We start from the raw sequence: 27,193 nt of genomic DNA on the forward strand, positions 1-27,193 counted from the left end.
GGCAGTGGAGGCACTCAGGTTAAAACCTCCCTGTACATGGACAACGTCGCTGTCTTCTGCTCGGATTCGCTGTCCGTTTGCAGACTGATGAGCATCTGTGACCTGTTCGAACTGGCTTCGGGAGCCAAAGTTAACCACGGCAAGAGCGAGGCCATATCTTTGGGCTGACCGACCCTTTGTCCCCTTCACCGTCAAGTCAGACTACCTGAAGGTGTTGGGGATATGGTTCGGAAGGGCCGGGGCATGCACCAAAACCTGGACGGAGCGAGTAGCCAGGATACACCATAAGCTGAGCATGTGGGAGCAGCGATCTCTCTCCATTGTGGGTAAGAACCTGGTCATCAGATGCGAGGTGCTCACGTTGTTGCCGTACGTGGCGCAGGTCTGGCTCATACCACACTCCTGCACCGTGGCGGTCACCTGAGCCATTTTCTGCTTCATGTGGGGATCCAAAGTGGACCGGGTCTGGAGGGACATGTTGTTCAAACCTCTGGATAAGGGCGGGAAAAATGTACCCAATGTCACCCTCATCCTGATGACTACCTTCATGTGCAGCTGCATCAAGCTGTGCATAGATCTCCAGTACGCAAACACCAAGTGTCACTACGTGCTGAGGTTCTATCTGTTCCCGGTGTTGCGACGGATGGGCCGGGTCACATTGTCGCGGAATGCTCCATCCAGTTGACCGTGCCGTACCACCTATCCTTCGTGGAAAAGTTTCTGCGGAAAAACACCTTTGACCACCAACCCATCAGGCAGTGGTCTGCACGGAATGTCCTCAAGGCCCGACAGGAAAAGGAGAAGGTGGATCCTGTCGGATGGTTCCCCGAGCAGACTGCCAAAGTCATTTTGCAGAATGCCTCATCACCAGAACTCTCAAACAAGCACCAAGATGTAGCTTGGCTGGTGGTGAGAAGAGCCCTCCCCGTCAGATCCTTCCTGCATGCTCGGAGTCTCACACCCTCCGCACAATGCCCTTGAGGTGGCTGTGGTGGAGCAGAGACGGTTGCCCACCTCCTTCTGGAATGTGTGTTTGCAAAACAGGTGTGGAAAGAGATGCAGTGGTTTTTGTCGAGGTTCATCCCAAGCACATCTGTAACACAGGAGTCTGTGCTCTACGGGCTGTTCCCAGGGACGCACACCGAGATAAACATCAACTGCTGCTGGAGGACTATCAATTCGGTGAAAGATGCTCTTTGGTCTGCCCGAAACTTGCTGGTCTTCCAGCGCAAAGAGTTGTCCACGATCGAATGTTGCAGACTGGCACATTCCAAGGTCTGGGACTACGTGCTGAGGGACGCACTAAAGCTTGGGGCAGCCACGGCAAAGGCTCAATGGGGAAAGACCACTGTGTAAGGTACACCCACCAAGGTGAACTGAGGGGCTGGATCCATGGGAAACCCCTCGAACTGGATCCGGAAAATATTTGTTTGCTGTAAAATGTACATGGCATGTAAAATGAAATGGAAGGATTGTGAGGCAACTCACTCCTGTATTGAAGGAAACTGATCTCCTTTGCACTGTTTGTATTGTTTGACTTGGTGCTTTTTGTAACTGTTTTGTAATGTATTTTTTACAGATTTTTATGAATAAAGTATATTTTGGAAATAAAAAAAAGGTACCAAAGGACTGAAGAATTGCAAATATTACACCCTTGTTCAAAAAAGGGTGTAAGGATAAACCCAGCAACTACAGGCCAGTCAGGGAGGCGGTGGCTTGGTGGTATTGTCACTGGACTAGTAACCCAGAGACCCAGGGTATTGCTCAGGGGACATGGGCACATGGGTTCGAATCCCACCATGGCAGAAGGTGGAATTTGAATTCAATTAAGAAATCTGGAATTAAAAAGCTAATCTAATAGTCTAATGATGGCCATGAAACGATTGTCGATTGTTGTAAAAACCCATCTGGTTCACTAATGTCCTTTAGGGAAAGAAATCTGCTGTCTAAATTTATTACACACTCTTAAACTCGGGAAGGGGTTTAACTTCGCCATGCACACTTACAAACATTCAGGGAAAGGCTAAAGGCATAAAAAAAAGGCAAGGACATGTATTAAATAGAAACTTATCTTAACTACTAGCTAATATGGATTTCAGTTAAAACTAGTGTCCATGCATATTTTTAAAAGTCCAAAAGTTGGAGATCCCCAATTAGAAATGCCACATAGAGGAGGAGCTGTTGGAGATATCTCTTCTCTTGCATATTTCTTTTTCTTTGCACTCTTAAAGGTAATAATGGAGACTGCTAAATTGCTGAAGCCACCTTATTTTAGCAGAGGAAACTGATAGAAATCAGACCTTTTTGTTGTTACTGCAGCTTTGTTTCTGCTGGATTTTTCAAAACGTGGCTTCTCTTTAATTTTTCTTGTTGAAAAGGTTTTAGAGAGAAAAATCAATGCAGCTTGAAGACAAGCTGAGTTAACGTTTTAGGTCAGTGACCCTTCATCAGTTCTGAAGAAGGGTCACTGACCTGAAACGTTACCTTTGCTTCTCTCTCCACAGATGCTGGCAGACCTGCTGAGTAGTTCCAGTATTTCTTGTTTTTATTTCAGATTTCCAGCATCTGCAGTATTTTGCTTTTATTGAAGACAGGCTTACATCCGATCCCCCTGCCAAGTTAGTTTAAACCCTCCCCAACAGCATTAACAAACTGCCACGCCCCACAAGGACATTTGTCTCTGCTCTGTTGAGGTGCAATGCATCCAGCCTGTAGATGGTCCCACCTCCCCCAGAACCGATCCCAGGGTCCCAGGAATCTAAAGCCCTCCCTCCTGTCCAGTCACCCATTCATCTACTCTATCCTCCTATTTCTATACTCACTAGTGCATGGCATTGGGAGTAATCTACAGATTACTACCTTTGAGGTCCTACTTGCTAGTCTCCTTCATAACTCCCTAAAATTTGCCTGCAGGACCTCTTCCCTCTTTCTGCCTATGTTGTTGGTACAGATATGGACCACAACCTCTGGCTATTCACCCTCCCCCCTCAGAGTGCTCTGTAGCTGTTCAGCGACATCCTCAACCCTGGCACCAGGGAGGCAATATACTATCCTGGATTCACACTTGCAGCCGTAGAAACTCCTGTCTGTTCCTCTAACTATAGAATCCCCTGTCACTATTGCTTTCCCAATATTCCTCCCTCCCCACCACTCTGCACAGCTGAGTCATCCATGATGCTGTGCTGTTGACCCTGGCTGCAGGTGAATCCAGGTGAATCATCACTCACACCAGTATTTGGAACTGAATACGGGTTTGAGTGCGATATGCATTCAGGGGATTCCTGCACTACTTGCCTGTTCCTCCCTGAGTGTCTGCAGGCCTCTCATTCCTTCTTTGTCTACAAACCCTTAAGCTGCAGAATGATTTAGGAGAGACAATGTCCTGGGATTGGATTGGGGGGTGGGGTGGGGGTTCGGTCAAGAATAGATTTTATTTGACTAGAGCTAAGAAACAATAGAGGTGCCATTACACGACTGTATTCTATAGACCACCGACTAGTGGGAAAGATATAGAGGAGCAAATTTGCAGGAAAATTAAAGAGTTGCAAAACCTATGGAGTAGTAATAATGGGGGACTTTAATTATCCTACTGGGATAGTAATAGAGTAAATGGCAGAGAAGGGGATGAAATTCTGAAGACTGTTCAGGAGAATTTTCCAGATCACCATATTTCTGGTCCAACAAGGAAAGAGGTGTTGCTGGATCTGGTTCTGGGGAATGAAGTGAGTCGAGTGGATCAAGTGTCAGTTGGGGAACATTTACAGAAGAGTGATCATAATATCATCAGGTTTAGGTTAGTTATGGACAAGAACAAGGTGAAATCGAGAGTAAAAATAATTAATTGGGGAGGGCCAATTTCAGTGGGGTGAGAACGGATCTGATTCAGGTAAATTGGCAGGCAAAAGTGTAATGGAACAAAGGACTACCTTTAAAGAGGAGCTGGTTCAGGTACAGTTGAAGTAATTCTCATTAGGGGGGAAGGAAAGGGCGAACAAAGCCAGAGCTCCCTGATAACAAAAGAGATAAAGAGTAAGATGAACTAGAAAAATGGTGCGCATTACAGATATCAGATTTATAATACAAGTGAGAACCAGGCTGAATATAGAAAATTCAGAACAAAAATTAAAAAAGAAATGAGAAGCAAAGAGAGTGTTGGAGAAGAGACTGGCAGCTAACATAAAAGGGAATCCAAAGGTCTTCTATTGGCATATAAATACTAAATAGGTTGCAAAAGGAGGACCAATAAGGGGATTTATGCATGTAGGCAGAGGGCACGGCTGAGGTACTAAATTGTAACTGTCCTAACCAAGGAAACAGATGCTGCCCAAGTCATAGTGAAACAGGAGGTAATTGAGATACTGGATGGACTAAAAAGTGACAAAGAGGAAGTATTAGAAAGGCTGGCTGTACTTTAAAGTGAATAAGTCAACTGGATGGGTTATATCTGAGGATATTGAGGGAAGTAAGGGTGAAAATTGCTGGGGCATTGGTCATACTCTTCCAATCCTCCTTAGATACAGGGGTGGTGCCAGAGGACTGGAGAATTGCAAACGTTACACCCTTGTTCAAAAAGGCCAGCAACTACAGGCCAGTCAATTTGATATTGGTGATGGGAAAGCTTTTAAACATGATAATCTGGGACAAAATTAACAGTCACTTGGACAAATGTGGATTAATTAAGGAAAGCCAGCATGGATTTGTTAAAGGCAAATTATGTTTAACTAACTTGATTGAGTTTTTTGATGAGGTAACAGAGAGGGTTGATGAGGGTAATGCATTTAATGAGGTGTACATGGACTTGCAAAAGGTTTTTGATAAAGTGTCATATAACAGGCTTGTCAGCAAAGTTGAGGCCCATGGAATAATAGCAACAGTGGCAGCATGGATACAAAGTTGGCTGAGTAACAGGAAACAGGGTATAGTGGTGAACTGTTGCTTTTCGAACTGGGGGAAGGTAGGCTTCCCCAGGGGTTGGTATTAGGACCACTGCTTTATTTTATCTCTCTTAATGACCTAGACCTGGATGTGCAGGACACAATTTCAAAATCAGCAGATGGCACAAAACTTGCAAGTATTATGAACTGTGAACAGGTTAGTGAGAGACTTCGAAAGGACATAGGCTGGGAGAATGGATGGACATGTGGCAGGTGAAATTTAATGCAGAGAAGTGTGAAGTGATGCATTTTGGTAGGAAGAACGAGGAGAAGCAATACAAAACAAAGGATACATTGCTAAAGAGGGTGTAGGAGCAGAGGGACCTGGGGATATATGTGTACAACTCGTCGAAGGTGGCGGGCCAGGGTGAGAAAGTCGTAAATAAGGCATACGGGATCCTGGCTTTATGGAGGCAGAGTACAAAAGCAGTTAAATTATGGCAAACCTTTATAAAACATTGATTCGCTCTCAACTGGAGTATTATGTCCAATTCTGGGCACCACACTCAGGAAGGCTGTGTGGGCATTAGGGAGGATGCAGAAAAGATTTATGAGAATTTACCAGGAATAAGGGATTTCAGTTATGTGGATAGATTGGAGAAACAGGGGCTGTTCTCCTTAAAGTAGTTGAGAGGAGATTTGATAGAAGTGCTCAAAATCATGAGCGGGCTGGACAGAATAGATAGGGAGAAATGGTTTCCATTGGCAGGAGTCAAGGACCAGAGGGCATAGATCAAAGATTAATGGCAAAAGAACCAAAGAAGACATGAGTAAATAACTTTTTTTTATGCAGCAAGTGGTTAGGACCTGTAATGCGCTGCCTGAGTGTGTGGTGAAGGCAGATTCAATCGTGGCTTTCAAAAGGGAATTGGATAATTATCGGAAAAGGAAAAATTTACAGGGAACAGGTGAGGGACTGGGAGTAGTTGAGTTGCTCTTGCAGAGAGCTGGCATGGATACGACAGGCTGAATGGCCTCCGTCAGTGCTATCACCATTCTATGATTCGATGTCATTCCTTGATTTTTTTTTGTGTTGATTTTCTCTCGCAGTGCTTTCTCCGACTCCTCGTTAACACTTTTACCTGTTGGTCTCCGGTACTGTTTCCCCTCAGGCTCGCTTTCTCTGGTTCACTCACTGTGACATCCAATTGCTTTTTAAGTATTTCCAGGGTTCTCTGCTGCACAACTTTATCCAGGTGTCCATTTGTGTATTAATAACATTGTGTGAAGAGCTTCTTGGTATGAATTCTAAATTTATCTTTTATTAGTGTAAACCTTTGTCCTATCCTTCCCGTTTAGTGTAAATTACCTTTTCAGGTTTACCTGTTCAATACTGTTAATGATTATAATTTGATAAATTATGACACATCCTTTCCAATCTGAAATGCCCAAGTTTCTCCAGTCTTCCCTTATAACTCAAACCTTTAACACTAAGGATTACCTTTGTGCTTCTTGTCTGCATAGTCTCCAATGCTTCAACGTCTTTCCTGAGTCTTGATGATCTGATGTGGACGCAATACATGAAGTCTAACCAGTGTGATATACATTTCGATCGCTACTCCTCCTAACTTATATTGTGCTGTTTTAGTTATATGTAGTTCAATGTTCGTTGGCCATGTTGATTCCTACTCTGGATTGATAGGATCTTGATGAGAGCTATTCCAGTGCTGTGGCAGAGCAGAAACCAAATTGGAGAGGTGTCACTGGACTTTTAATCCAGAGGCCTGGGCCAATGTCCTGGGGTTACGGGTTCAAATCCCACCACGGCAACTGGTGGAATTTAAATTCAATTAATTAATTAAACTTCAATTCATAAATAAAAATTCAATTAATTAATAGAAATCTGGAACTGAAAGTTAATCTCAGTAATGATGCCGTGAAACTATCATCAATTGTCATAAAAAACCATCTGGTTCACAAATATCCTTTAGGGAAGGAAATCTGCCATCCTTACCTGGTCTGGCCTACATGTGATTCCAGACCCACAGCAATGTGATTGACTCTTAACTGCCCTCTGAAATGGCCTAGCAAGCCACTCAGTTCAAGGGCAATTAGGGATGGCAACAAATGCCAGCCTTGCTAGAGATACCCACATCCCATGAAAGAATTTTTTTAAAATGGAGTTGCAGGAGAGACCGGCATAGATTTGGGAGACAACACATTCACAGATTTTGGAGAGGAAAGGGAGGTTAAAGATTATTTTTTGAAGGGGTCATATCAATTATTGAAGTGAAGAAAATGGCAGTGAGAAACTTTGAGAAAATTTTGGTGTAATTTGATTGCATCCCATTCTACTTTGCTTTATTTGAAGATTGTAACTACCGAGTTGTGATTTGTTGAATCACCTCAGAAGTGAGGTGAGAGTGACTGTCCCATCAAGGCGGTATTTGACCGAGTATGGTATCAAGGAACCTGAGCAAAACTGGAGTCCATGGGAATTAGGGAGAAAACAATGTTCAGCATCATTCGCGACTCCTCAGATAATGAAGCAGCCGATATGCAGATGCAGCAAGACCTGGACAATATCCAGTCTTCAGCTGATAAGTGGCAAGTTACATTCACATCACATGTGCCAGGCAATGACCATCTCAAACAAGAGAGAATCTAACCATCTCCCCTTTGTGTTCAATGGTATTATCATCGCCGAATCCCCCACTATCAACATTTTGGGGGTTACCATTGACTAGAAACTGAACAGGTCCAGCCATATAAACACTGTGGCTACAAGAGCAAGTCAGAAGCTGTGTGTGTCTGCCTCTTCTGCTTTACCTTGTCTTTCTGTTGTTCTATTTCACTTCATCTATGTCCTCAAATGTTCTTTTCACATTTCTGTCATCCTCTGCTTATATTTTATTTTCTTTCAGGTGGAATGTGAAGGAGCAGACAGCCACTTAGAGGAACTGGCCACATTTTCTGGTGGTACCAGAAATGATGTGAAGAGAGTGGTGCTCTATGTCTACTTCACAAGCCCCACATCAGTTATTGATCCCACACTGTTCTCTTGAGCTCCATTCTCCCCTCTCCTGTCTCACTCTCATTGCCACTGCCTGTAGTATTTCTCCATACTACCCAGCAACATCCTCCTCTACAACCCTGCTTCCCTAACAAGCCGTGTGTCCTTTGGCCTACCTAACATTACCCTCTGCCCCGCAATATCTCCCTCCTTTTTGCTCCTTACCATCCACTTCCTTTTCCTTACCTAACTTGCCCCTATCTCACCTTGATTTACAGATTTCCCCCATCCTAAAGACACTTTTGATGGGAAATGTGCCAGGGTCTCAGGCCTGAAAGACAATTAGGTAGTACTGAACAGGTTGTGGCCAATGGTCTGGGAAGTGCTGATCACTGGTGCTACTGGGGAGCAATGGAAACTGGATAGTTCAGAACAACCAGAGGAAGCAGGGAACAGCGGAGAATGGATAAAAAGGGGCCAGCCACGACCAGGCAAGAAGTGCCAAGATCAAGAGCACACCCTCACAGGGAAACAGGAATGGAGTCCAGAAAGAGAGTGAACAGAAAATGGAGGGAAAAAGCAGGAGGTATGAGTCAAAGCAGAATGAGGGCCCAAGAGAAAAGGGAGGTAGGAAGAAATTGTACATCAAAGGGCGACGCAGTGGTTAGCACCGCAGCCTCACAGCTCCAGGGACCCGGGTTCGATTCTGGGTACTGCCTGTGCGGAGTTTGCAAGTTCTCCCTGTGACCGCGTGGGTTTTCGCCGGGTGCTCTGGTTTCCTCCCACAGCCAAAGACTTGCAGGTTGATAGGTAAATTGGCCATTGTAAATTACCCCTAGTGTAGGTAGGTGGTAGGGAATATGGGATTACTGTAGGGTTAGTGTGACCACTAATGCTTACTTCATTTCCACAGACAAAAGCAATTACTCAATTTTGTAAAATAAAGAAGTAGATTATGTGTATTTTGGAAAGCAGAACAAGTGTACATGTTTCAATAAAACACTCATTCTATCATAAATTTCAAATAATTTTATTAAAGGGCATAATAGTCATAGACATTTCAAAACAGAAGGCATAACACGTTTAGGCTGATGTTGGTATCCCACTAAAATTACCAAAATGAACTCACTTCCCTGCTTTTCCCATTAGCTTTTAATATTTTTCTTTGTTTATCTAAATTCCTCTTAAATGTCACAATTGACTTTGCTTCAGCAGCCTATTACATTAGTGGATCCCTTATTCTAACAGATAGCCCTTTGCTTTTTTCATTTAAAAAAACCCTCCTAATCTAATTTTATTCTGGTATTAACTCTGACTTTACAACCCTTACTACCAATTCACTGATCAGTGGAACTAATTTTTCCCTATTTACCTTCAACATTTTGAACACTTAGACATCTCCTACTCCAATGAATGCAGCCCCACTTACTTCCTTACCTAAAAAAAGGTAACCGCATTATCCCTTCCCTGGCATCATTCCTAGAGAACCTACATTGCACCTTTTCAAAATGAGGTTTGCCAAAACTGCACTCGGTACTCCAACTGTGGCTAAGCAATTTCTTGTATTCTTTGTACACAATATTTTTATGTATAAAACTCTCAATCCCATTGGCTTTTTTCCTACCTATAATCATTCTTTTAAAGGTTAGTGTGTCCACTGTTTAGATCTCCATTTTTCTCTCATTAAGAACATCCCTGTTTATGAATATATTTCCATTCAGCTATATGTCAAATTTGCTACTTGTAGTTATAACAGAACTGCATACCTGTCTAAAAAGAACTAGTTTATGATTGTGTTATGCATAACACAGGGGAAATCTTTCCCCACGATTGGTTTTGCTTTTAGAATTATTTTATTCACATTAATGGATCCCATGTTCTAACAGGCCTTTGCTTCAAAAAAAACCTCCTAACTCTTGACTTTACACCCATTATCAATTCACTGATCAGTAGAACTATCCTTTTTCATTTGAATTTTTCAAAAGCTTTTCTACAAATATAACACAAAACCTTAGGGAACACCACAAGTGCACCATAGATGCCATATTGTAGAGAGGGTTTAGTATGCGTTCTCCAACAAAATAAAGAAACCATAAGCAATACATGATATATTAGAACTCTAGGTAAATTTTAAGAGTTACTGTAGGATATTTGGAAGGCAACTTCACCTAGTGAAAGTAAAAGATAGGTTACCTGTCTTTTATAAAGTATAATTACATTTACTTTCTTCTGCATTTCTGGATCACCTTGCATCACATCCTCAACCAAAAGATCAAACAGACGACCTATTCCTAGCCTACCTGCTTTTAAACTAGTTAATGAATCAAGAATAGAATTGTCAGATGCCTGGAAATAGGTTGTCTGCTCACTATATCAACCAGAAATGGTGAATTATGTAAGGAGACAGAGAAGTAAGAATGGGGAGAAAATTATAATTGACATGAAGTTCTGTAATCCCCAGTTTTCATCACCTTTTCTCCTTTCAGAAAACCCTTCACTTCTCTTCAGCTGCAGGAGTCAAGCTTGCCTAATGCTCAATGAACAGCTGGTATAAATGAAGGGAGTTGAGGTAAATAATTAGTCTTCTACAGCAAAGTCCAAATCCTGCTTTCACCCACTTCCACCCTGAGAGTTAAGGGTGGCAAAATCAGGAGTAGAAACCCTTGATGTAATTGATGACTACAGTGTTATATTTAAGGATTAGTTTCAACTCTCAGCATCATTCAAAATCAAGTAAGCTGCATTTCTGCATTCACTTTGCACTGTAGCATTTGTTTTAGATGGAATATGAATATCAGATTAGTGTGAATTTTGTTTTTAGTAAGGTGAATAGATTTTCAAACAAAGTAACTGATGTGTCAATTAATGCCAAAAAAGATAGATGGTTGAGTAACTCATTAGGATCAAGTTTGAAGGTTATAAGAATGAGAAGAGAGAGACAATCAAAAGTTGAATGGAATACAATAGTTCCTAAATTGCTGGGATCCTTAAAAAAGTAATGCCAAGAAAAGCAACCAGTAAAGGATCCAAAATATAGTTTCTAAGGGTGATCTAAGTTTTCTGAAGTTTTGCACAATTTTGTATTGGATGGTGTAGAGGCTATTTTCTTGTTAAGTGCTTTCTAATGCTCTTGCCACCATAATCAACAGTATTACAACCATCCTTATATACAGTAATACTCCATGTGTTTCAAATAAAATGTATATGTGTGACATAAGCATGTTATTATTCATGCAATCATACATACATTTTAATTTTTTCGTTTTTATTGTGCTGTAGGAAGTACTTTGGTGTGTTCATGTGAAAGTGGTGAATGTGTTCACTGTTGTGTCCAACCATAAACGATCCAAATCTAGAAAGGAAAATAATAATAGTATTAATTGAATACAGTGTCTCAGAAAACAAAAGAAGCAATGCATGAACAGGACATCCCAAATCCTTTCACAGTGTAGACACTGTTCTAACATGGCAGACGATGTGCACACAGGAAAGTCCCACATACAGCAAGACATAAATGACCAAATAATCTGTTTATGTTTTAAGGGATGAATGTTGACAGGACATTAGGATAACTCTTTTACTCTTAAAATAGCGTATGGGATCTTTTACATTTTACCTGAAAGAGTGGTTGAACATCGTACACGAAATATGGCACCTCCAATAGTGCAGCATTCTTTCAATAGTACACTGTGGCGTCAATCTACATAGCATATATATTTACAGGACAGAAACAAGCCGTTGAGCCCAACAGGTCCATGCTGGTCGTTTTGCTCCACACTAGTCTCCTCCCACCCCTTTTCATCTAATCCCATCAACATATCCTTCTATTCCTTTCTCCGCTATTCCATTATCATTGGGTCAAAATCCTGGAACTCCCTACCTAACAGCACTGTGGATATACCACACCACACACACACTGCAGCGGTTCAAGAAGGCAGCTCGCCACCACCTTCTCAAGTGCGATTAATGCCGGCCTTCGCAGTGATGCCCACATTCCATGAAGAAATCTTTAATGATCTGATATGTATGGCCCCTAGTTCTTGTCTCCCCCCCAACACGTGGAAACATCATCCTTACGACTACTCTTTCATAATCTTAAAGACCACCATCGTGTCATCCTTAAGACTTTTTCCAGAGAAAAGAGCTCCAGCCTGTTCAATCTTTCCTGATAGATATAACTTCTCAGTTCTGGTAATGTTCGAGTAAATCTTTTTTGTACCTTCTCCAGTGCCTCTATATCCTTTTTACAATAATATGGAAACCAGAAGTACACCAATTACGATCAAACCAAGGTTCTACAGAAGTTTAACATAATGCCTTTTCTTTTCAATTCTATCCCTCTAGAAATGAGCCCTAGTGCTTTTTTTTTTTAAATGGCCTTATCAACCTGCATTGCTACTTTTGATGATGTGTATCTGTACTCCCAGATCCCTCTGCTCCTCAACTCCATCTAGACACTTTTTTTCCAAGGAGTATGTGTCCTCCATATTCTTATCAACATGTACCAACTCACACTTAATCTATATTGAAGTTCATGAGTTCATTTGTCAATTACACAGCCTTTCTACAAATGCATTAATGTCTTCTTGTATTTTGTGACAGTTCTCTTCTATAGTATTAACTATAGTTCACAGTTTGCTGTTGTCTGCAAATTTTATTTGTACTTCCAATTGCTGAATCCAAATCGTTTATGTAAATTGTGAACAACAGTGGGCCCAGCACCAATACTTATGGAGCACCATTTCTCATCTTTTTCCAGTCCGAGGCAAGATTCAGTTTCCAGGCAAGGTGGGCAGCAAGCAGCTTCAGGCTCCAGGCAAGGCAACTCAGGTAGCAAGCTTCAGGCAAAGCAAAGCAGTCAGCATGGAAGCTTCAAACTCCAAGCAAGTCAGGCAGCAAGCAGCTTCAGGCAAGGCAAAACAACATTCTTCAACAGGCCTCACTTCAGTTTGTCTCTGCAGTCCGGAGTCTAGCCATATGCATGGGCGCAACCAACCAAGTGCATATGCGCAGTCTCAAAATGGGTACATATGCACAGAAGTCAGTCATTACGGCGTTCTGGAGAGCGATCCACTCAGTCCCATTGCCCCACTCTATCCCCATTGTCCAACAACTTTATTTCCCTCAAGTGCCTATGCAAGTTCCTTGATCATTGACCGTTTCCACTTCCACCACCCTTGTAGGCAGAAGGTTCCAGGCATTACCACTTGCTGGGTTTTTAAAAAAAAATTCTTCCTCACAAACCCCCTATCTCTTGCCCAAAACCTTCAATCCGTGTCCCCTAGTCCATGTACCATCAGCTAATGGGAACAGCTTTTCTTTGACCACCGTATCTAAACCTGTCATAATCTTGTACAGCTCCATCAGATCTCCCTGCAAACTCTTTTGCTCCAAGGAGACCTGGAAGTATATGTGCACAAGTCTTGATGGTGGCAAGACACGTTGGAAGAGTGGTTAACAAAGCATACAATATCCTAGGCTTGAACTTGTGTAAGACACTAGTTCGGCCTCAACTGGAGTATTGGGTCTAGTTCTGGGTGCCGCACTTTAGGAAAGATGTGAAGGCATTGGAGAGAGAGGACAGAAAAGATTAATGAGGATGGTTCCAGGGATGAGAACTTCAGTTATGAAGATAGACTGGAGAAGTTGGGAGTGTTTTCCTTGGAGAAGAGAAGGCCAAGAGGATACTTGATAGATATATTCAAAATCATGACGCGTCTGGACAGAGTGGATAGGGAAAAACTGTTCCCACTCGTGAAAGCATCAAGAATGAGAGGGCACAGATTTAAAGTATTTGGTAAAAGAAGCAAAATTGACATGAGGAAAAACTTCTTCACGCAGCGAGTGGTTAGGATTTGGATTGCACTGCCTGAGGGAATGGTGGAAGCAGGTTCAATCGAGGCATTCAAAAGGAGATTAGACTGTTATCCGAAAAGAAAAAATGTGCAGGGTTACAGGGAGAATGCAGGGGAATGGCATTAGGTGAATTGCTCATTTGAAGAGCTGGTGCAAGCATGATGGGCTGAATGGCCTCTTCCTGCACTGTAACAATTCCATGATTCTCCAACTATCCTTGTAGCTAAATTCCCTCATTCCTGGAACAATTCTGGTAAATCTCCTCTGCACCCTTTCAAGGACCCTCACATCCTTCCTTACCAGAACTGGATGCAGTACTCTAATTGTGGCCTAACCAGAGCTTTATAAAGGTTCAACATAACTTCCCTGCTTTTGTACACAATACCTCTAATTATGAAGCCCAAGATCCCATATGCTTTTCTAACTACTCTCTCAATAAGTCCTGCCACCTGCACTAGTAGTTTCCTCCCACAGCCAAAGACTTGCAGGTTGATAGGTAAATTGGCCATTGTAAATTGCCCCTAGTGTAGGTAGGTGGTAGGAGAATTGAGGGAAGATGGGGATGTGGTAGGGAATATGGGATTAATGTAGGATTAGTATAAATGGGTGGTTGATGGTTGGCACAGACGTGGTGGGCCGAAGGGCCTGTTTCAGTGCTATATCTCTCTATGTCCCTCTGTCCCTGCACACTTTAGAAGACTTTAGTGTTACGGTCAGGTGGGAAGTGGTGTGGGTGACTTCCACTTTTCACCTCTCAACTGACCACAGATAGTGTTTTAGTCCCTGAATGTTTTAAGGGTCAAATATTAGCCAAACAACTGGTTTTCTCGCAGGTTAAAAAAGGAAGGTAAATATTTATTTTTACCCAATAACTGTTCATGACTTCACCCACTCATGCATTCGCTCTCTCATGCACACACACACACACACATACAAGAAAAGATAAAGAATAGAGTGGCAACACACAATTAGAGTCCAATTGTTGTAAAAGAGTTTGTTGTTTTAAGAAAATCTTTAGAAGCTTTTTGGGAGGAAATCTTTCAGTGGTGCAGGCCTGAATGTTCATAGTCTTGAAAAGGATGAAGTGTCATAGGCTCCTTGTGGTTAAGTCTCAATCCGAAGTCAATGGTGAAAATTCTGGTTCACTTTCACATTCCAAAGTCACCTTGCAATTTCTCTGCTGCAGTAATTAAAAGATATCATCAGCAGGGCTCCTGTTTAGTTGGAACTGTCTCTGGAGAAGGCCTTCTCTGATGTTCTGCCCCTCTCTCTCCAGAGAGATACCTTTTAAGGTAGAAATTTCTCAATTTGAGGTGTTGGTCAGGTGACTAAGGGCTCTGTCCCCTGGGGTGATTCATATACTGTTCCAGGATATGGGACCCATTGTTACATAATGGCTTCTGAATGTGGTCCATTCTGATGCATAGTATAATTTCACACCTATTATTTTGGCCTTGGCTTCGGAGTCAGTCTGTCTGTCTGTAAAAGTCTTTGTTTGCTCCATTCCTGCAGATAGGAGCTGTTAGCATGGAATGGATTGTATTCCATTGTTACGGCACAACTGCTCAAGACAAAGCCCCTAATCAAAATATATGATTCTGATTGCGGTGGAAGCAATGCACTGCCAATTCAGTCCCGTCACTCCACAGATCACATAACATATATTTAAACTTTCCCAAATCAAAGAAAGCCACAGCCAAATTGAACAATCTATCAACCCCCGAAAGAGGCGAACCAAAATAGGTATCTTTAGTTATCAACAAATTAATGATTAGAAAAAAACTACAATCTTAAATATTAATATAAACCAATATCTAAAAATAGAAGCAACAGTAAAGTCCTTGCAGATTTACGCTTCCTGATGAACAGTCCTCTGATTCAAAGTCCACTCACAATCTTCCAGGGTCCGATGAGGAACGGAAAATAGTTCTTCATCAGTAGGACAGTCAGTAGTCTGGTTCAACAGTTGAAGTGTTGCTCTTCTTCTCCAGCGATGAACACAGCAATAATTTGCTACCACTTTCAAAAGAATTAATCTGGCTTGACTTTTCAGAATTTTGCGAGAGAATAACAAATGGGGTTTAAACAGACTGAGGGGAGAGCTTTCCTGTTTCCTTCACGTGCCAGAACAGTCTGACTCCCAACTGTCTCTGAACAAAGAGTTAGCCAGGTTCAAAAATCAAACTCAACATTGTATGTCCTGTTCTCTGTGTCTGAATGGTTGTCTCCAGAGCAATCAAGATGCACCTTCCAATAACTCCTGAAGCTGGCTTGTTCTCCCTCTCTGTATGGTTGTATCCATGGCAACCAAGATGCACTTTCACTTGGTAACTCCTTAAAGAAGTACTGATCTTTTGCTGCCTTAAAGGCATACTGCATTATTTCCCCCCAAAAAAACCAGGATCATGACACCATTTCAATGTGTTTTCCCCAAAGCTAATTCAGACATGGATAATGGGTTTTGTCCTCAACAGACAAACATGTTTATTGACAGTACAGGAGGGGTCACCTGACCTCTACTCCATTTTGTCTGTGGCACAAATGTGTCCTTTTTTGTAGTTCCATTCAACAGTTGACTTTTATTTCATAATTCCTCCAGTTCATTTCATATTTTGTAACTGTTCCCTTTGTGAGCGTAACATGTGCCATAAAGTAGATATTGCCTCTCCTTATTCCTTCTGCCACTTCCTTGTTTTAAATTCCATCTGCCACTTGTCTGCTCATTCTGCTAGCCTATGTCCTGCTGCAGTTGATTGGTATCATCCTCACTCTCTGCCATATCTCCAAGTTTGGTATCATCAGAAAATTTTGAAATGTTACTCTGTATTCCAATATCCAAGTTATTTGTATATCCAAAAAAGCAGTGGTCCTAGCAATGAACCCTGGAAAACACCACTGTCTACCATCCTCCAGTCTGACAAACAACCATTTACTGCAGCTCTCTGTTTTCTGTCCTTAAGCCAATTTTTTAAATCTAAGCTGACACTGCCCTCCAATTCCATGAGCTTCAATTTTGTTAACCAGCCTTTTGTGTGATATTTTGTCAAACACTTTCTTTAAATTCATATAGACAACATCCACTGCATTCCCTTCACTGAATTTTTTGATGAAATAACAGAGAATGTCAATTAGTCAAGCACGATCTGCCTTTTACAAATCTGTGTTGGCTCTCTTTAACACAAATCTTTCCAAGTGCCTGTTGATTTTTTGTCCATTGATTATTGTTCCTGAAACCTTACCCACCACTGATGTTAAACTGACCAGTCTGTACTTACTAGGAATGTCCTTTACACCCTTTCTTGAACAAGTTTGCCATATTTGCCACTTTCCAATCCTCTGGCACATCCCTTGTATCTAGAGAAGATTGGAAGATTATGGCAAGCCCTTCCACTATCTCCACCCCTCACTTCCCTTAGCAACCTGGGATGCAAGCTATCCAGACCAGGTGACTCATCTACTCTGAGCCAGCCTTTCCAGTACATCTTGCCTTTCAATTTTCATTCCATCCGTTACCTCTACTATCTCCACTTCTACCGATATTTTGTCAGATTCCTCTTCCTTAGTAAATACTGATACAGAATACTCATTAAGCCTTGCCCTGCGCCTCTAAGCATACCCTCGTTGTCCCTAATAGACCCCACCCCACCTCTTACTACCTACTTCGTATTTACCTGTTGGCAGAAGTTTTTTGGGTTACCTTTTATGTTAACTGCCATTCTATTTTCATATTCTCTCTTTGCCAGTCCTATTTTCCTCTTGACTTCCCTTCTCAACTTACTGCACTTGGCCTAGTTTTTGCTTGAAGAATTTACCGGACATGCATAATACAACATTTTTTTATTCTTTCATCATATTCTCTACCTCCCTCGTCATCCACGGAGTGAGCCCTGGCTATGGTTCTCCTGCCTTTCCCCCTTGTTGGAATGTACCTGAAATGCTTCTTCCTGAAAGATCATCCATTGTTCCGTTAGTTTATCTTGTCAAGCTTTGGTTCCATTTAACTCTGGCTAGATCCCTTCTCATTCCATTGAAGTTAGCCCTCTTCCAATTTAGAAGTTCTGCTTTAGATTGTTCCTTGCTCTTCTCCATTACTAATCTAAAGTTTATGATACGATGATCACTCTTACCCAAGTGTTCTCCCACAGACATTTGATCCACTTGGTCCTACTAGGAAGGAGGTGGACTGAGAACACATTGGTCAAGGAAGTTCTCCTGAACACATTTTGGAAATTCCTCCCCCTCCTTTCATTTTACTCTATTATCCCAATCAATACTTGGGTAAAGTCCCCCAATATCACCATTGTACAGTTCTTGCACATTTCTATGATTTCCCTGTGATTTGCTCCTCCATCTCTCTCTCTGACTATTTGGAGGTCCCAGTTGCATAATCATACCCTTTTTGCTTCTCAACTCTGACCAAATACATTCTGCCCTTGCCCCTTTAAGGACATCCTCTCTTTTCAACACTGCAATGTTTTCCTTAATCAGTACTGCCACCACACCTCCCTTTTTTTCTTTATCTTTTCTGAACACTTTAAAATATCCTTATACATTAAGCCACGTTTCGGTTATTACCACTACATCATATTCCCACAACCTTTTGCACTGGTAGCTCACCAACCTTATTCAACACACTTTTTGCTTTTACATACATGCATTGTAAACATGTCTTTGTATTCCTTGTAATCCTTCTGTGTCTCCTCTTTTCTAATATGGTACTACTTCCTTCTCTCGTAATATCCAACACTCTCACTCTTTTACATACCTTATTCCTTTTTTTCACTTCTATATGCTGGTACCCACTCCACTGCCAATTTAGTTTAAACCCTCCCTAACCGCACTAGTGACTCTCCCCGTGAGGATGTAGGTCCCAGTCCCGTTGAGGTGCAACCTGTCCCTTTTGAATAGGTGCCTCCTGCCCCAGAACTGGTCCCAATGCCCCAAGGATCTGAAGCCTTCCCTCTTGCACCATGCCTCCAGCCACACATTCATCTGCTCTGTCCTCCTATTTTTATATTCACTAGTGCATGGCACCAGGAGTAATCCAGAGATTACTACTTTTGAGGTCCTACTTTTTAAACTTCCTTCCAAGCTCCCGAAAGTCTTACCGTAGGACTTCAATACCTGCCCTCTCTATATCGTTGATACCAATGTGTACCATAGCTTCTGGTTCACTCCCTCTGCAAAATATTCTTCACCTTTTCCATAATGTCCTTTACCCTGGCACCAGGAAGGAAACACACTATGCGGGACTCACGATGATGGTTACATAAATACCTGTCTGTCTCCAAACTACAGAATCTCCTATAACAAGTACATATCTAGGCTTTGTTGTTACCCCATGCAGTCACTTGCCAATTGGTGCCATGATCTGGACTGCACTCCTTCAAGGTGTCATCATTCCCAGCAGTTTCCAATGCTGAGTACTGCTTTGAGAGTGGCACACACCCCAAAGACTGCACTTCCTGCCTCTTCCTACTTTTCTAGATGGCCACCTATCTACTATCCTGAACTTTCTCTGCCTGCGCGGTGGCTACCTCCTGGAACTTGCGATTCAGGAGACTCTCAGCCTCCCGGATACTCCAGTGACTCCAGCTGCCCCTCAAGCTCAGAAACCCAGAGCCTGAGCGCGAGCTCAAGTAACTGGAGGCACTTGTAATTAAATGGTTACATAAAGAAAGAGGCCATGCCAGCTCTCAAGAGCAACTCAGATCGTCCAACTTCCCTGCCTTTTCCCCATAGCCCTGCAAATTATTTTCTCTTCAGGTGCTTATCCGATTCCCTTTTGAAGGTCACAATTGAATCTGCCTCCACCACCCTCTTAGGCAGTGCATTCCAGATCCTAACCACTCACTGCATTGAAAAAAAATAGTTTTTCCTCATGTTGCCTTTGGTTCTTTTGCTATTCATCTTACATCAGTGTTCTCTGGTTCTCGACCCTTCCACACATGGGAACAGTTTCTCCATATCTACTCTGTCCAGACATCCTCATGATTTTGAACACCTCTAACACCTGTTACGACTAGGTGAAAAAGGTATCTAGGGGTCTTTCTCAGCCTTCACCTGGTCTTACTGTAACAAGATTTAATTTTTAAACAGACTGTGTTTTGAGCTCCCCCTTGGTGAATCCTTGTTCACCGCTTTCCAATTATAAGGCAGATAAATGAGCACAAGCAAGCCTTCTTAGGTTTAAAGAAGTGAAATTTACTAAAACTTAAACTCTAATTCGGTTAACCCCTATGGATACACGCCATGCCCCACGCTAGCATGCATAGGCAATACGCACATGCAAATAGAGACAGAAAAGAGAAGAAAAATTGTGGAGAAGTTTGAGGCAATATCAGAAGAGTTTCTTGTTACTGTGCTTCGAGCTCACTGTAGTCCTTTTGTAGGTAGTCTTGCTTTTCATTGGGTCCCAGTATTCTTCTTTAACCCTGTTCACTGTAGGAGACTTTTCTCTCTTGGGGTTCATGTGTCTTCAATGGGTCTTCAGTTCCATGAGAAAGAGATAGGAGCAGACAGGAGAGAGGTATTTTCAGTCCAAGAGAAAACAGCTTTCTGAGTTTTAAAACTCTGTGGCAAGTTCAAATTCAAAAACCTCCAACAGCCAGTTAGTCATGTGACTAAATTGGTCTGACCATGTCTGTTTGTGTATTCAGCTATTTTAGCTGTTAACCTGGAATGCTAGCCTCTCCACCTTCAACGTCTAGTAATCAAAAGTCCATTGTGGATTAAAATTGGAGCAGGGAGTGGCTCCTTTGTCCTTTACAAATACTATCTGTTACTATGCAAATGCTTTCCAGTCAAGTGTCTGGAGTTTTGTTTAAAACAAGTTCTTTCTTTACTCCAGTAACAGTTGAAAAATCAATGTTCATGTGGCGAAATTAAGGTATCTCATTCTTGGCAGGTGGGGGCCTGCATGACAACCTTCTTTTCTCAAAGGAGAACTTCCCCAGCTTCTCCAATCTATCCTTGTAACTGAAGTTCTTCATCCCTGGAACCATTCTTGTAAATCTTTTCTGCACCCTCTCTAATGCCTTCACATCCTTCCTAAAGTGTGGTGCCTAGAACTGACAATACTCCAGTTGAGGCCGAACCAGTGTTTTGTAAAAGTTGACCATAACCACCTTGCTTTTGTACTGTATTTATAAAGCCCAGGATCCTGTACATCTTATTAACTGTTTTCTCAACTCTTCCTGTCTTCTTCAACAATTTGTGCACATATACCCTCCCCACCACCACCACCCACCCCCCAGTCCCTCTGCTCCTGCACCCCCTTTAGAATGGCATCCTTTATATTGTCTTTCCTCGTTCTTCTTCCCAAAATGTATTACTTCACGCTTCTCTGTATTAAATTTCATCATATGTCCACTCATTACACCAGCCTGTCTATGTCCTCTTGAAGTCTGTCTCTGTCTTCCTCACAATTCACAATACTTCCAAGTTTTGTGTCATCTGCCAATTTTGAAGTTGTGCGCTACACACCCAAGTTTAGGTCATTATCATAGATCAAGAAAAGCAGTGATCCCAATACCAATCCCTGGGAACCCCATTATATACCTTCCTTTAATCTGAAAAACAAAGTTTCACCACTACTCTGTTTCCTGTCACTCAGCCAACTTTGTATCCATACTATCATTATCCCTTTTATTCCATGGGCTTTAATTACAAGTCCACCTTTTCTAAGTCCTGTATACACCACATCAACCACATTGCCTTCAACACTCTCTGACACCTCATCAAAAAACTCAAATCATCAAATTAGTTAAACATGATTTGCCCTTAACAAATCTGTGCTGGCTATCCTAAATTAATCGGCACTTGTCCAAGTGACTGTTAATTATGTTCCAGATTATCGTTTCTAAAAGCATTCCCACCACAAAAGTTAACTGACTGGCCTGTAGTTGCTGGTCTTATCTTTACAACTTTTTCTTCCCCAGTCCTCTGGCACCACCCCTGCATCTAAGGAAAATTGGCAGATTATAGCCAGTGCCTCCACAATTTCCACCCGTACTTCCCTCAGCATCCTCGGATGCACCTGATCGGGTCCTGGTGTGTTATCAACTTTAAGCACAGCCAGACTTTCAAATACCTCCTTTTTATCAATTATTAGCCCATCCAGTGTGTCCACTATCTCTTCCTTCACTATGATTTCTGGAGCATCTTCTTCCTTGGTAAAGACAGATGCAAATTACTCATTCAGTACCTCGGCCTTGCCCTCTGCCTCCATGCATAAATCTCCTTTTTTGGTCCCTAATCAGCCCACTCCTCAATTTATTACCACTTTACTATTTATATGATTTTGGAAGACTTTTGGATTTCCTTTTATGTCAGCTGCCAGTCTCTTCTCATATTCTCACTTTGCTTCTCCTATTTCTTTCCTCACTTCCCCTCTGAATTTTCTATATTCAGCCGGTTCTCACTTGTAAATCAGCCTGACATCGGTCATACACAGCATTTTCCTGCTTCATCTTATTCTCTCTTTTGTCATCCAAGCAGCTCTGGCTTTGTTTGTTTGTCCTACGTTCCTCCACTTGTGGGAATGTACCTCAACTGTACCCGAACCATCTCCTCTTTAAAGGCAGCCCGTTATTCTGTTACAGTTTTGCCTGCCAATCTCTGATTCCAATTTACCTGGTCCAGATCCGTTCTCACCCCATTGAAATTGGCCCTCACCAATTAATTACTTTTACTCTGGCTGGCTTCTTGTCCTTTTCCAAAGCTACTCTCAACCTGATGATCACTGTCCCTAAATGTTCCCCGACTGACACTTGATCAACTTAACCAACCTCATTCCCTAGAACCAAATACAACAATGTCTCCTTCCTTGTTGGACAAGAAACATGTTGATCTAGAAAATTCTCCTGAATGCACTTCAGGAACTCTCCGCTCCCCTTCTCTGCCCTTTACACTATTATCCTACACACGTGATTCCCTTAAGACACATGAAGAGTCCATATGTTCCCACATGGCATAGGAATTGCAAGCAAAAGGTCTCAGCAGCCCATTCATGATCTAAAATAAACTCTATTCCCTCTGTAGAATCTAGTAATTACCTTGCTAAACTATTAATTTTAATTAATGCATCTAGATCTCACTCTCAGTCTCTCTGTCTGCTGCTCCCCACTTCCACCCCCCCGCCGCCCACAGACCATTCCTTGTTTTAAAAAAAATGCTAGAACAGCACCTCTTCGCTCACTTATCAAATTCACTGAGTTGGACTCTGTGGGCTGGATTTTACCAGCCCCTCGACACCATGGGTCGTGGTGGGGAAGCCTGTAAAATACAAGCTGGAGCGACCCGCCAGGACCCACGACGCTGAGAAGGCCTCACCAGATATTAGTGGCGGCAGCGAGACCTCAGTGTGGTTCCTCTGCTGCCAAAGTGAGGTTAATTAAAATGCAAATGAAAGTACCTGCTTCCGGTACTGAGTTCTGAGGCGAGACACTGGAGGGGAGGAGTCAAATTATCAGGGCAGGGGTAAGCGGGAAAAACAATAATCATTGGCTGTGGAGATGGTGGAAAAGGGTTGAAGGGCTAATGTGATGAGGTTGCGGGGGAAGGTTCATGCTGGGAAAAAAATACATTTCAATCACATCAGACAATAAAAACACCATTGTGGGGGTTGGGAAAGGGCCTCCATGTTTTAATGGTTTATTTGAGTGAAAAGTGTGGCAGCGCTTTAAACATTTAAATTTACCTGAAGGGCTTGAAGTCCTTTAAAAATGGTGCCGGCGCCGTTGCCAGGGACTCTTCTCTGTGGCAGCACTTCCGTGTCGAAAGGCTGCAGCATGCTGTTGTGCAATGCGGCGCGCTGAAAAAATTCAGTCCTGTGTGTTATCAAAAGCCTCTTGTATTTATACCAGCAAAAAATTCCAAAGATCTGAGTCAGCCCTGCTGACAGTAACAACCAACCGCTCAAGTCAAAGCCCCCAATCGAATATATACGATTCTGATTGTGGTGGGAGAAACGCACTGTTGAATCAGTCCTGTCCCTCCACAGATCACCTAACATATCATTTAAAGAAAGACCCAGCCAAATTGTACCATCTAATAAACCCCCGAATGAGGTTAACCAGACCAGGTGTCTTTAGATCAACAAATTAACTGTTTAATTTGAAAAACTAAATTCTTAAACACTACTAAGATATAAACAACATTTAATATAGAAAAAATTTAGTGTCCTTGCATATTTGCGCTCCTGCGGAAGTGAAATCTTCCAATGTGGAATAGTCCAAGGTTGCTTGAAGTCCTCACAGCCATCAGATGGGGAAGAAAAAAAGGCTCTTCAACAGTAAAACAGTCCGTATTCCAATTCAGCAGTTGAATTGATGCTCTTCTTTTCCAGCGATGAATTTCAATAATTACAGTTCAGTAGTTAAAGGAATTTGGTTATTTTCTTTTAAGAAATTAATCTGGCTTGACATCAGAATTCTGACAGTATAATAAATAGGGTTTAAATAAACCAAGGGAGAGCTGTCAATTCCTTCAATATATGCTGGTCCAGCTGTCTGTCTGTGACTCTATGTCTCAAAAGCCAGTTTTTCAACTAGTTTCAAACATCAATCGGCAACAATGTATTTCGTGTCTTTGGTCCTGAGTGGCTGTCTCCTATAGCAACCAGAATGCACTCTTTGAATCACAGTCCCCAAGTGGCTGTATCCTGGGGCAACGCAAATGCATTCTTTGACTCAATCTCTGGAGCTTGTTGCCTTAAAGCAGTACTGCTCCTTTTACAGCCTTAAAGGCACACCGCATTCTTCCCGGGAAAAAAAACTACCGGATCATAACAATTTATACCAGCAAAAAAAATTCCAAAGATCTGAGTCAGCCCCTGCTGACAGTAATTACCAGTTCTAACTAGCCACTTAACAACTAACTGTGCAACTGCCACTTGCAGGCAGCTTGTTTACCACTAACACTGTGTCCTTAACTTGTAGTTTCATTCAAAGTTGTTAAATGGTCAATGAAAACTGAAACTAAATTTTAGAACGAGATCAACCCTTAGAATTCCCTGACTCACCAAATTCCTCGAGTTTAGTACTCTGTAGAAGCAGTACTCCGTAGAACTGAATTGATATGCCTTGTAAGTTTTAGGAAGCTTTTGGCTAAGGAACTGTCAAGCAAAATAGAATATCACCCAGAAACCTGCCTCATTCACCAACTCCACAAACCAGAGATACTAGGATGGTATACAAGACCCTCTGTCTGTTGAGACAGAATGCACAACTGGTAGCGGGTAAGTTTTAAAAAAAAGTTTTTGTAAAGAATTTTCAGTTGCAGTAATATAGTTTTTTTTCAGGAGCTCTGACCTATTGGAGATTAAATAAACCACTCATGAGGTTTATAAACCAATTGTCAATCTATATTGGTTTATATTTGGAACAAAAAGGAACTCACGATTTTTATATCAAATCTCTGATTTTTTTTTAAAGACTTTCGTCTCTTGATTTACGAGATGGTTGGGTTGGCATGTCTGCACATGCACACTGTGCCATTTTAACAGGCACTTGAGAACCTCACTGAAATGCAAAAGTTGGAGTCTGATGATGTAAATTCAGGCCTGACCACACTTTAAACAGAAGCAGCAACGCTGGTAGCTAGTGCTGGCCTTGCACTGAGGATCAGCAGGCCCAGAGCAGGTTAGATACTTTTACTTTTGAAAGGTATCTTTGTGGGGGTGGTGGTGCTACAGGGAACAGGAATTCTCCTCTGGGTTCAACAAACAATCCTTAGGCCTTGCCTGCCCCAAGCTTTCCCTGGATCCCCAACTGAATCTTCCTGCCATTCTCATCTGACTCCTACCCACCAAATTGACATAATTGATGCCAGATTTCCGTGGGAGTCAGATCCTGTCTTCTTAAATGAGGCCTGGGAGTTAAAATGAACGAGGCTTCATGTTAGCAATCCAGGTTGACACACAATCCATCTGCTTGCCCCAAGTTAATTTTGTGATTGATGAGTTAAAGGGCTTTAATTAGTTTGCAACCATCACATTTACAATCCTTCCCACATGAATCTTGTTAACGGTTAAGGCTAGAAATTAAATCTAAAGTTGCTCTGGCAGACCAAACTTACAAAATAGTTACAAAATAATTGTACATATTTATGGACCACACAAACAAGTTGATGCTGAAAAGGTTAAATAATTTAGCCAGGTCTATCATCCGATAGAGAGAAGACTGAGCAAGGAAAATAAAGTTAAAAAAAATCTAATCATAAAACTTTCCAGTGTAGAAAACAAACTGTCTTATTTTAAAAACAAGATTTCCTATTGCTTCAATAGGTCTATGAAAATGAATTAGAACAATTATTCAATATTAAGGTGTTGCTACTCAAAAGGAAATAATCGTGCAGACATTAAGGCACTTATTTTCCTGCCTGCTCTATTCCTCTTGTTGGACAGCAATAATGCACTTTAAGCATACTGCTCCTTCATAGGCCCAGGGGTAGATCTGCCAACTCTCGTGAATTTATTGTGAGACATGCGATTTTTAAGTAAAATTAAGTCTCATCATGATCTTGTGATAGAACTCTTAAATCTCATGATTTTTTTTCTACATGAAGCATCTGGCCCAGCACCTCTCTCTCTGCCACCAGTAATGAATGGCAGTAGGCAACCAAGAGTCCCTCTCCTCACTGCACCCACCACCCCCACCATCCCACCCCGCTGAGGAATTTAAATAAATAAATAAAATTAAACCTAGGGAGGGAGGGCGGCTGGCCGAGTGAAGATCCGATTAAGTTCCACAATCAAACATGATGTCTGTTTCCTCATCCCTTCACCGGAAGTCAAGCCCACACATCGCTGACATCCCACCAACCCCAATCAGCAATGTCTTCCCAAAAGAAGGCGGGACCAGCTCTGCCAGGCCTTGTTTTGATTCCTTGCAACCTCCACCTCCTTTGAAGAATTTGCAAAGTCAGGTCAGAGGAGTAACACACCATATGTAATGCTCATGATGCAACATGTAATACTGTAGCTGCAAGTTGCACGAGATATTTTTTGTTGCTTTTTCTAATAAACCAATAAGAGGTCATTGGGGGTTGACATTACTGCAAGAGCGATGTAATTTCCTATCCTGAGTCATTGATATGGAATCAGAATATAAAAGGTAAAGAGAACAATCATCTGCTTGTCTTCAGCCTGTCTCTAGGACTCCCACAGCAGGCTGCAGCTTTCCACACAGGGGAGGTTCCTTAAATCCTGTGACATTAGTGGGACAGAAATGCAATGAAATAGGCCCCTCTCCCCTTTTCCCTGGACTTTGCATCCCTAGAGGCAAAGATCATGAAAATTGGCACCTAATATTCTGTAAAAGCAATTAGTATATGCTAAGTGATGATGGATTCACTGAGATTTTAATTGTAGCAATGAGAATTTGATAAAATCCTGCAAGTAATATATAAATGTTTTATCTAGTTTATATATTTATATGTGGTTTCTGGA

General features: G+C 41.9%; 1 protein-coding gene across 1 annotated transcript in view; it reads right to left on the reverse strand.

Moving 5' to 3' along the window:
• Positions 1 to 11,124: 11,124 nt before the first annotated feature.
• LOC137367775 (PGAP2-interacting protein-like) overlaps positions 11,125 to 27,193 on the reverse strand; it is a 124,852-nt gene continuing 108,783 nt past the window's right edge. The window contains exon 15 of the mRNA XM_068028675.1: positions 11,125 to 11,239. Coding sequence (XP_067884776.1) covers positions 11,125 to 11,239 — 115 coding nt within the window. The remainder of the gene's footprint in view (positions 11,240 to 27,193) is intronic.

The sequence above is a fragment of the Heterodontus francisci genome, chromosome 1, assembly GCF_036365525.1.
Source record: "Heterodontus francisci isolate sHetFra1 chromosome 1, sHetFra1.hap1, whole genome shotgun sequence".
Taxonomy (NCBI): Eukaryota; Metazoa; Chordata; class Chondrichthyes; order Heterodontiformes; family Heterodontidae; genus Heterodontus; species Heterodontus francisci.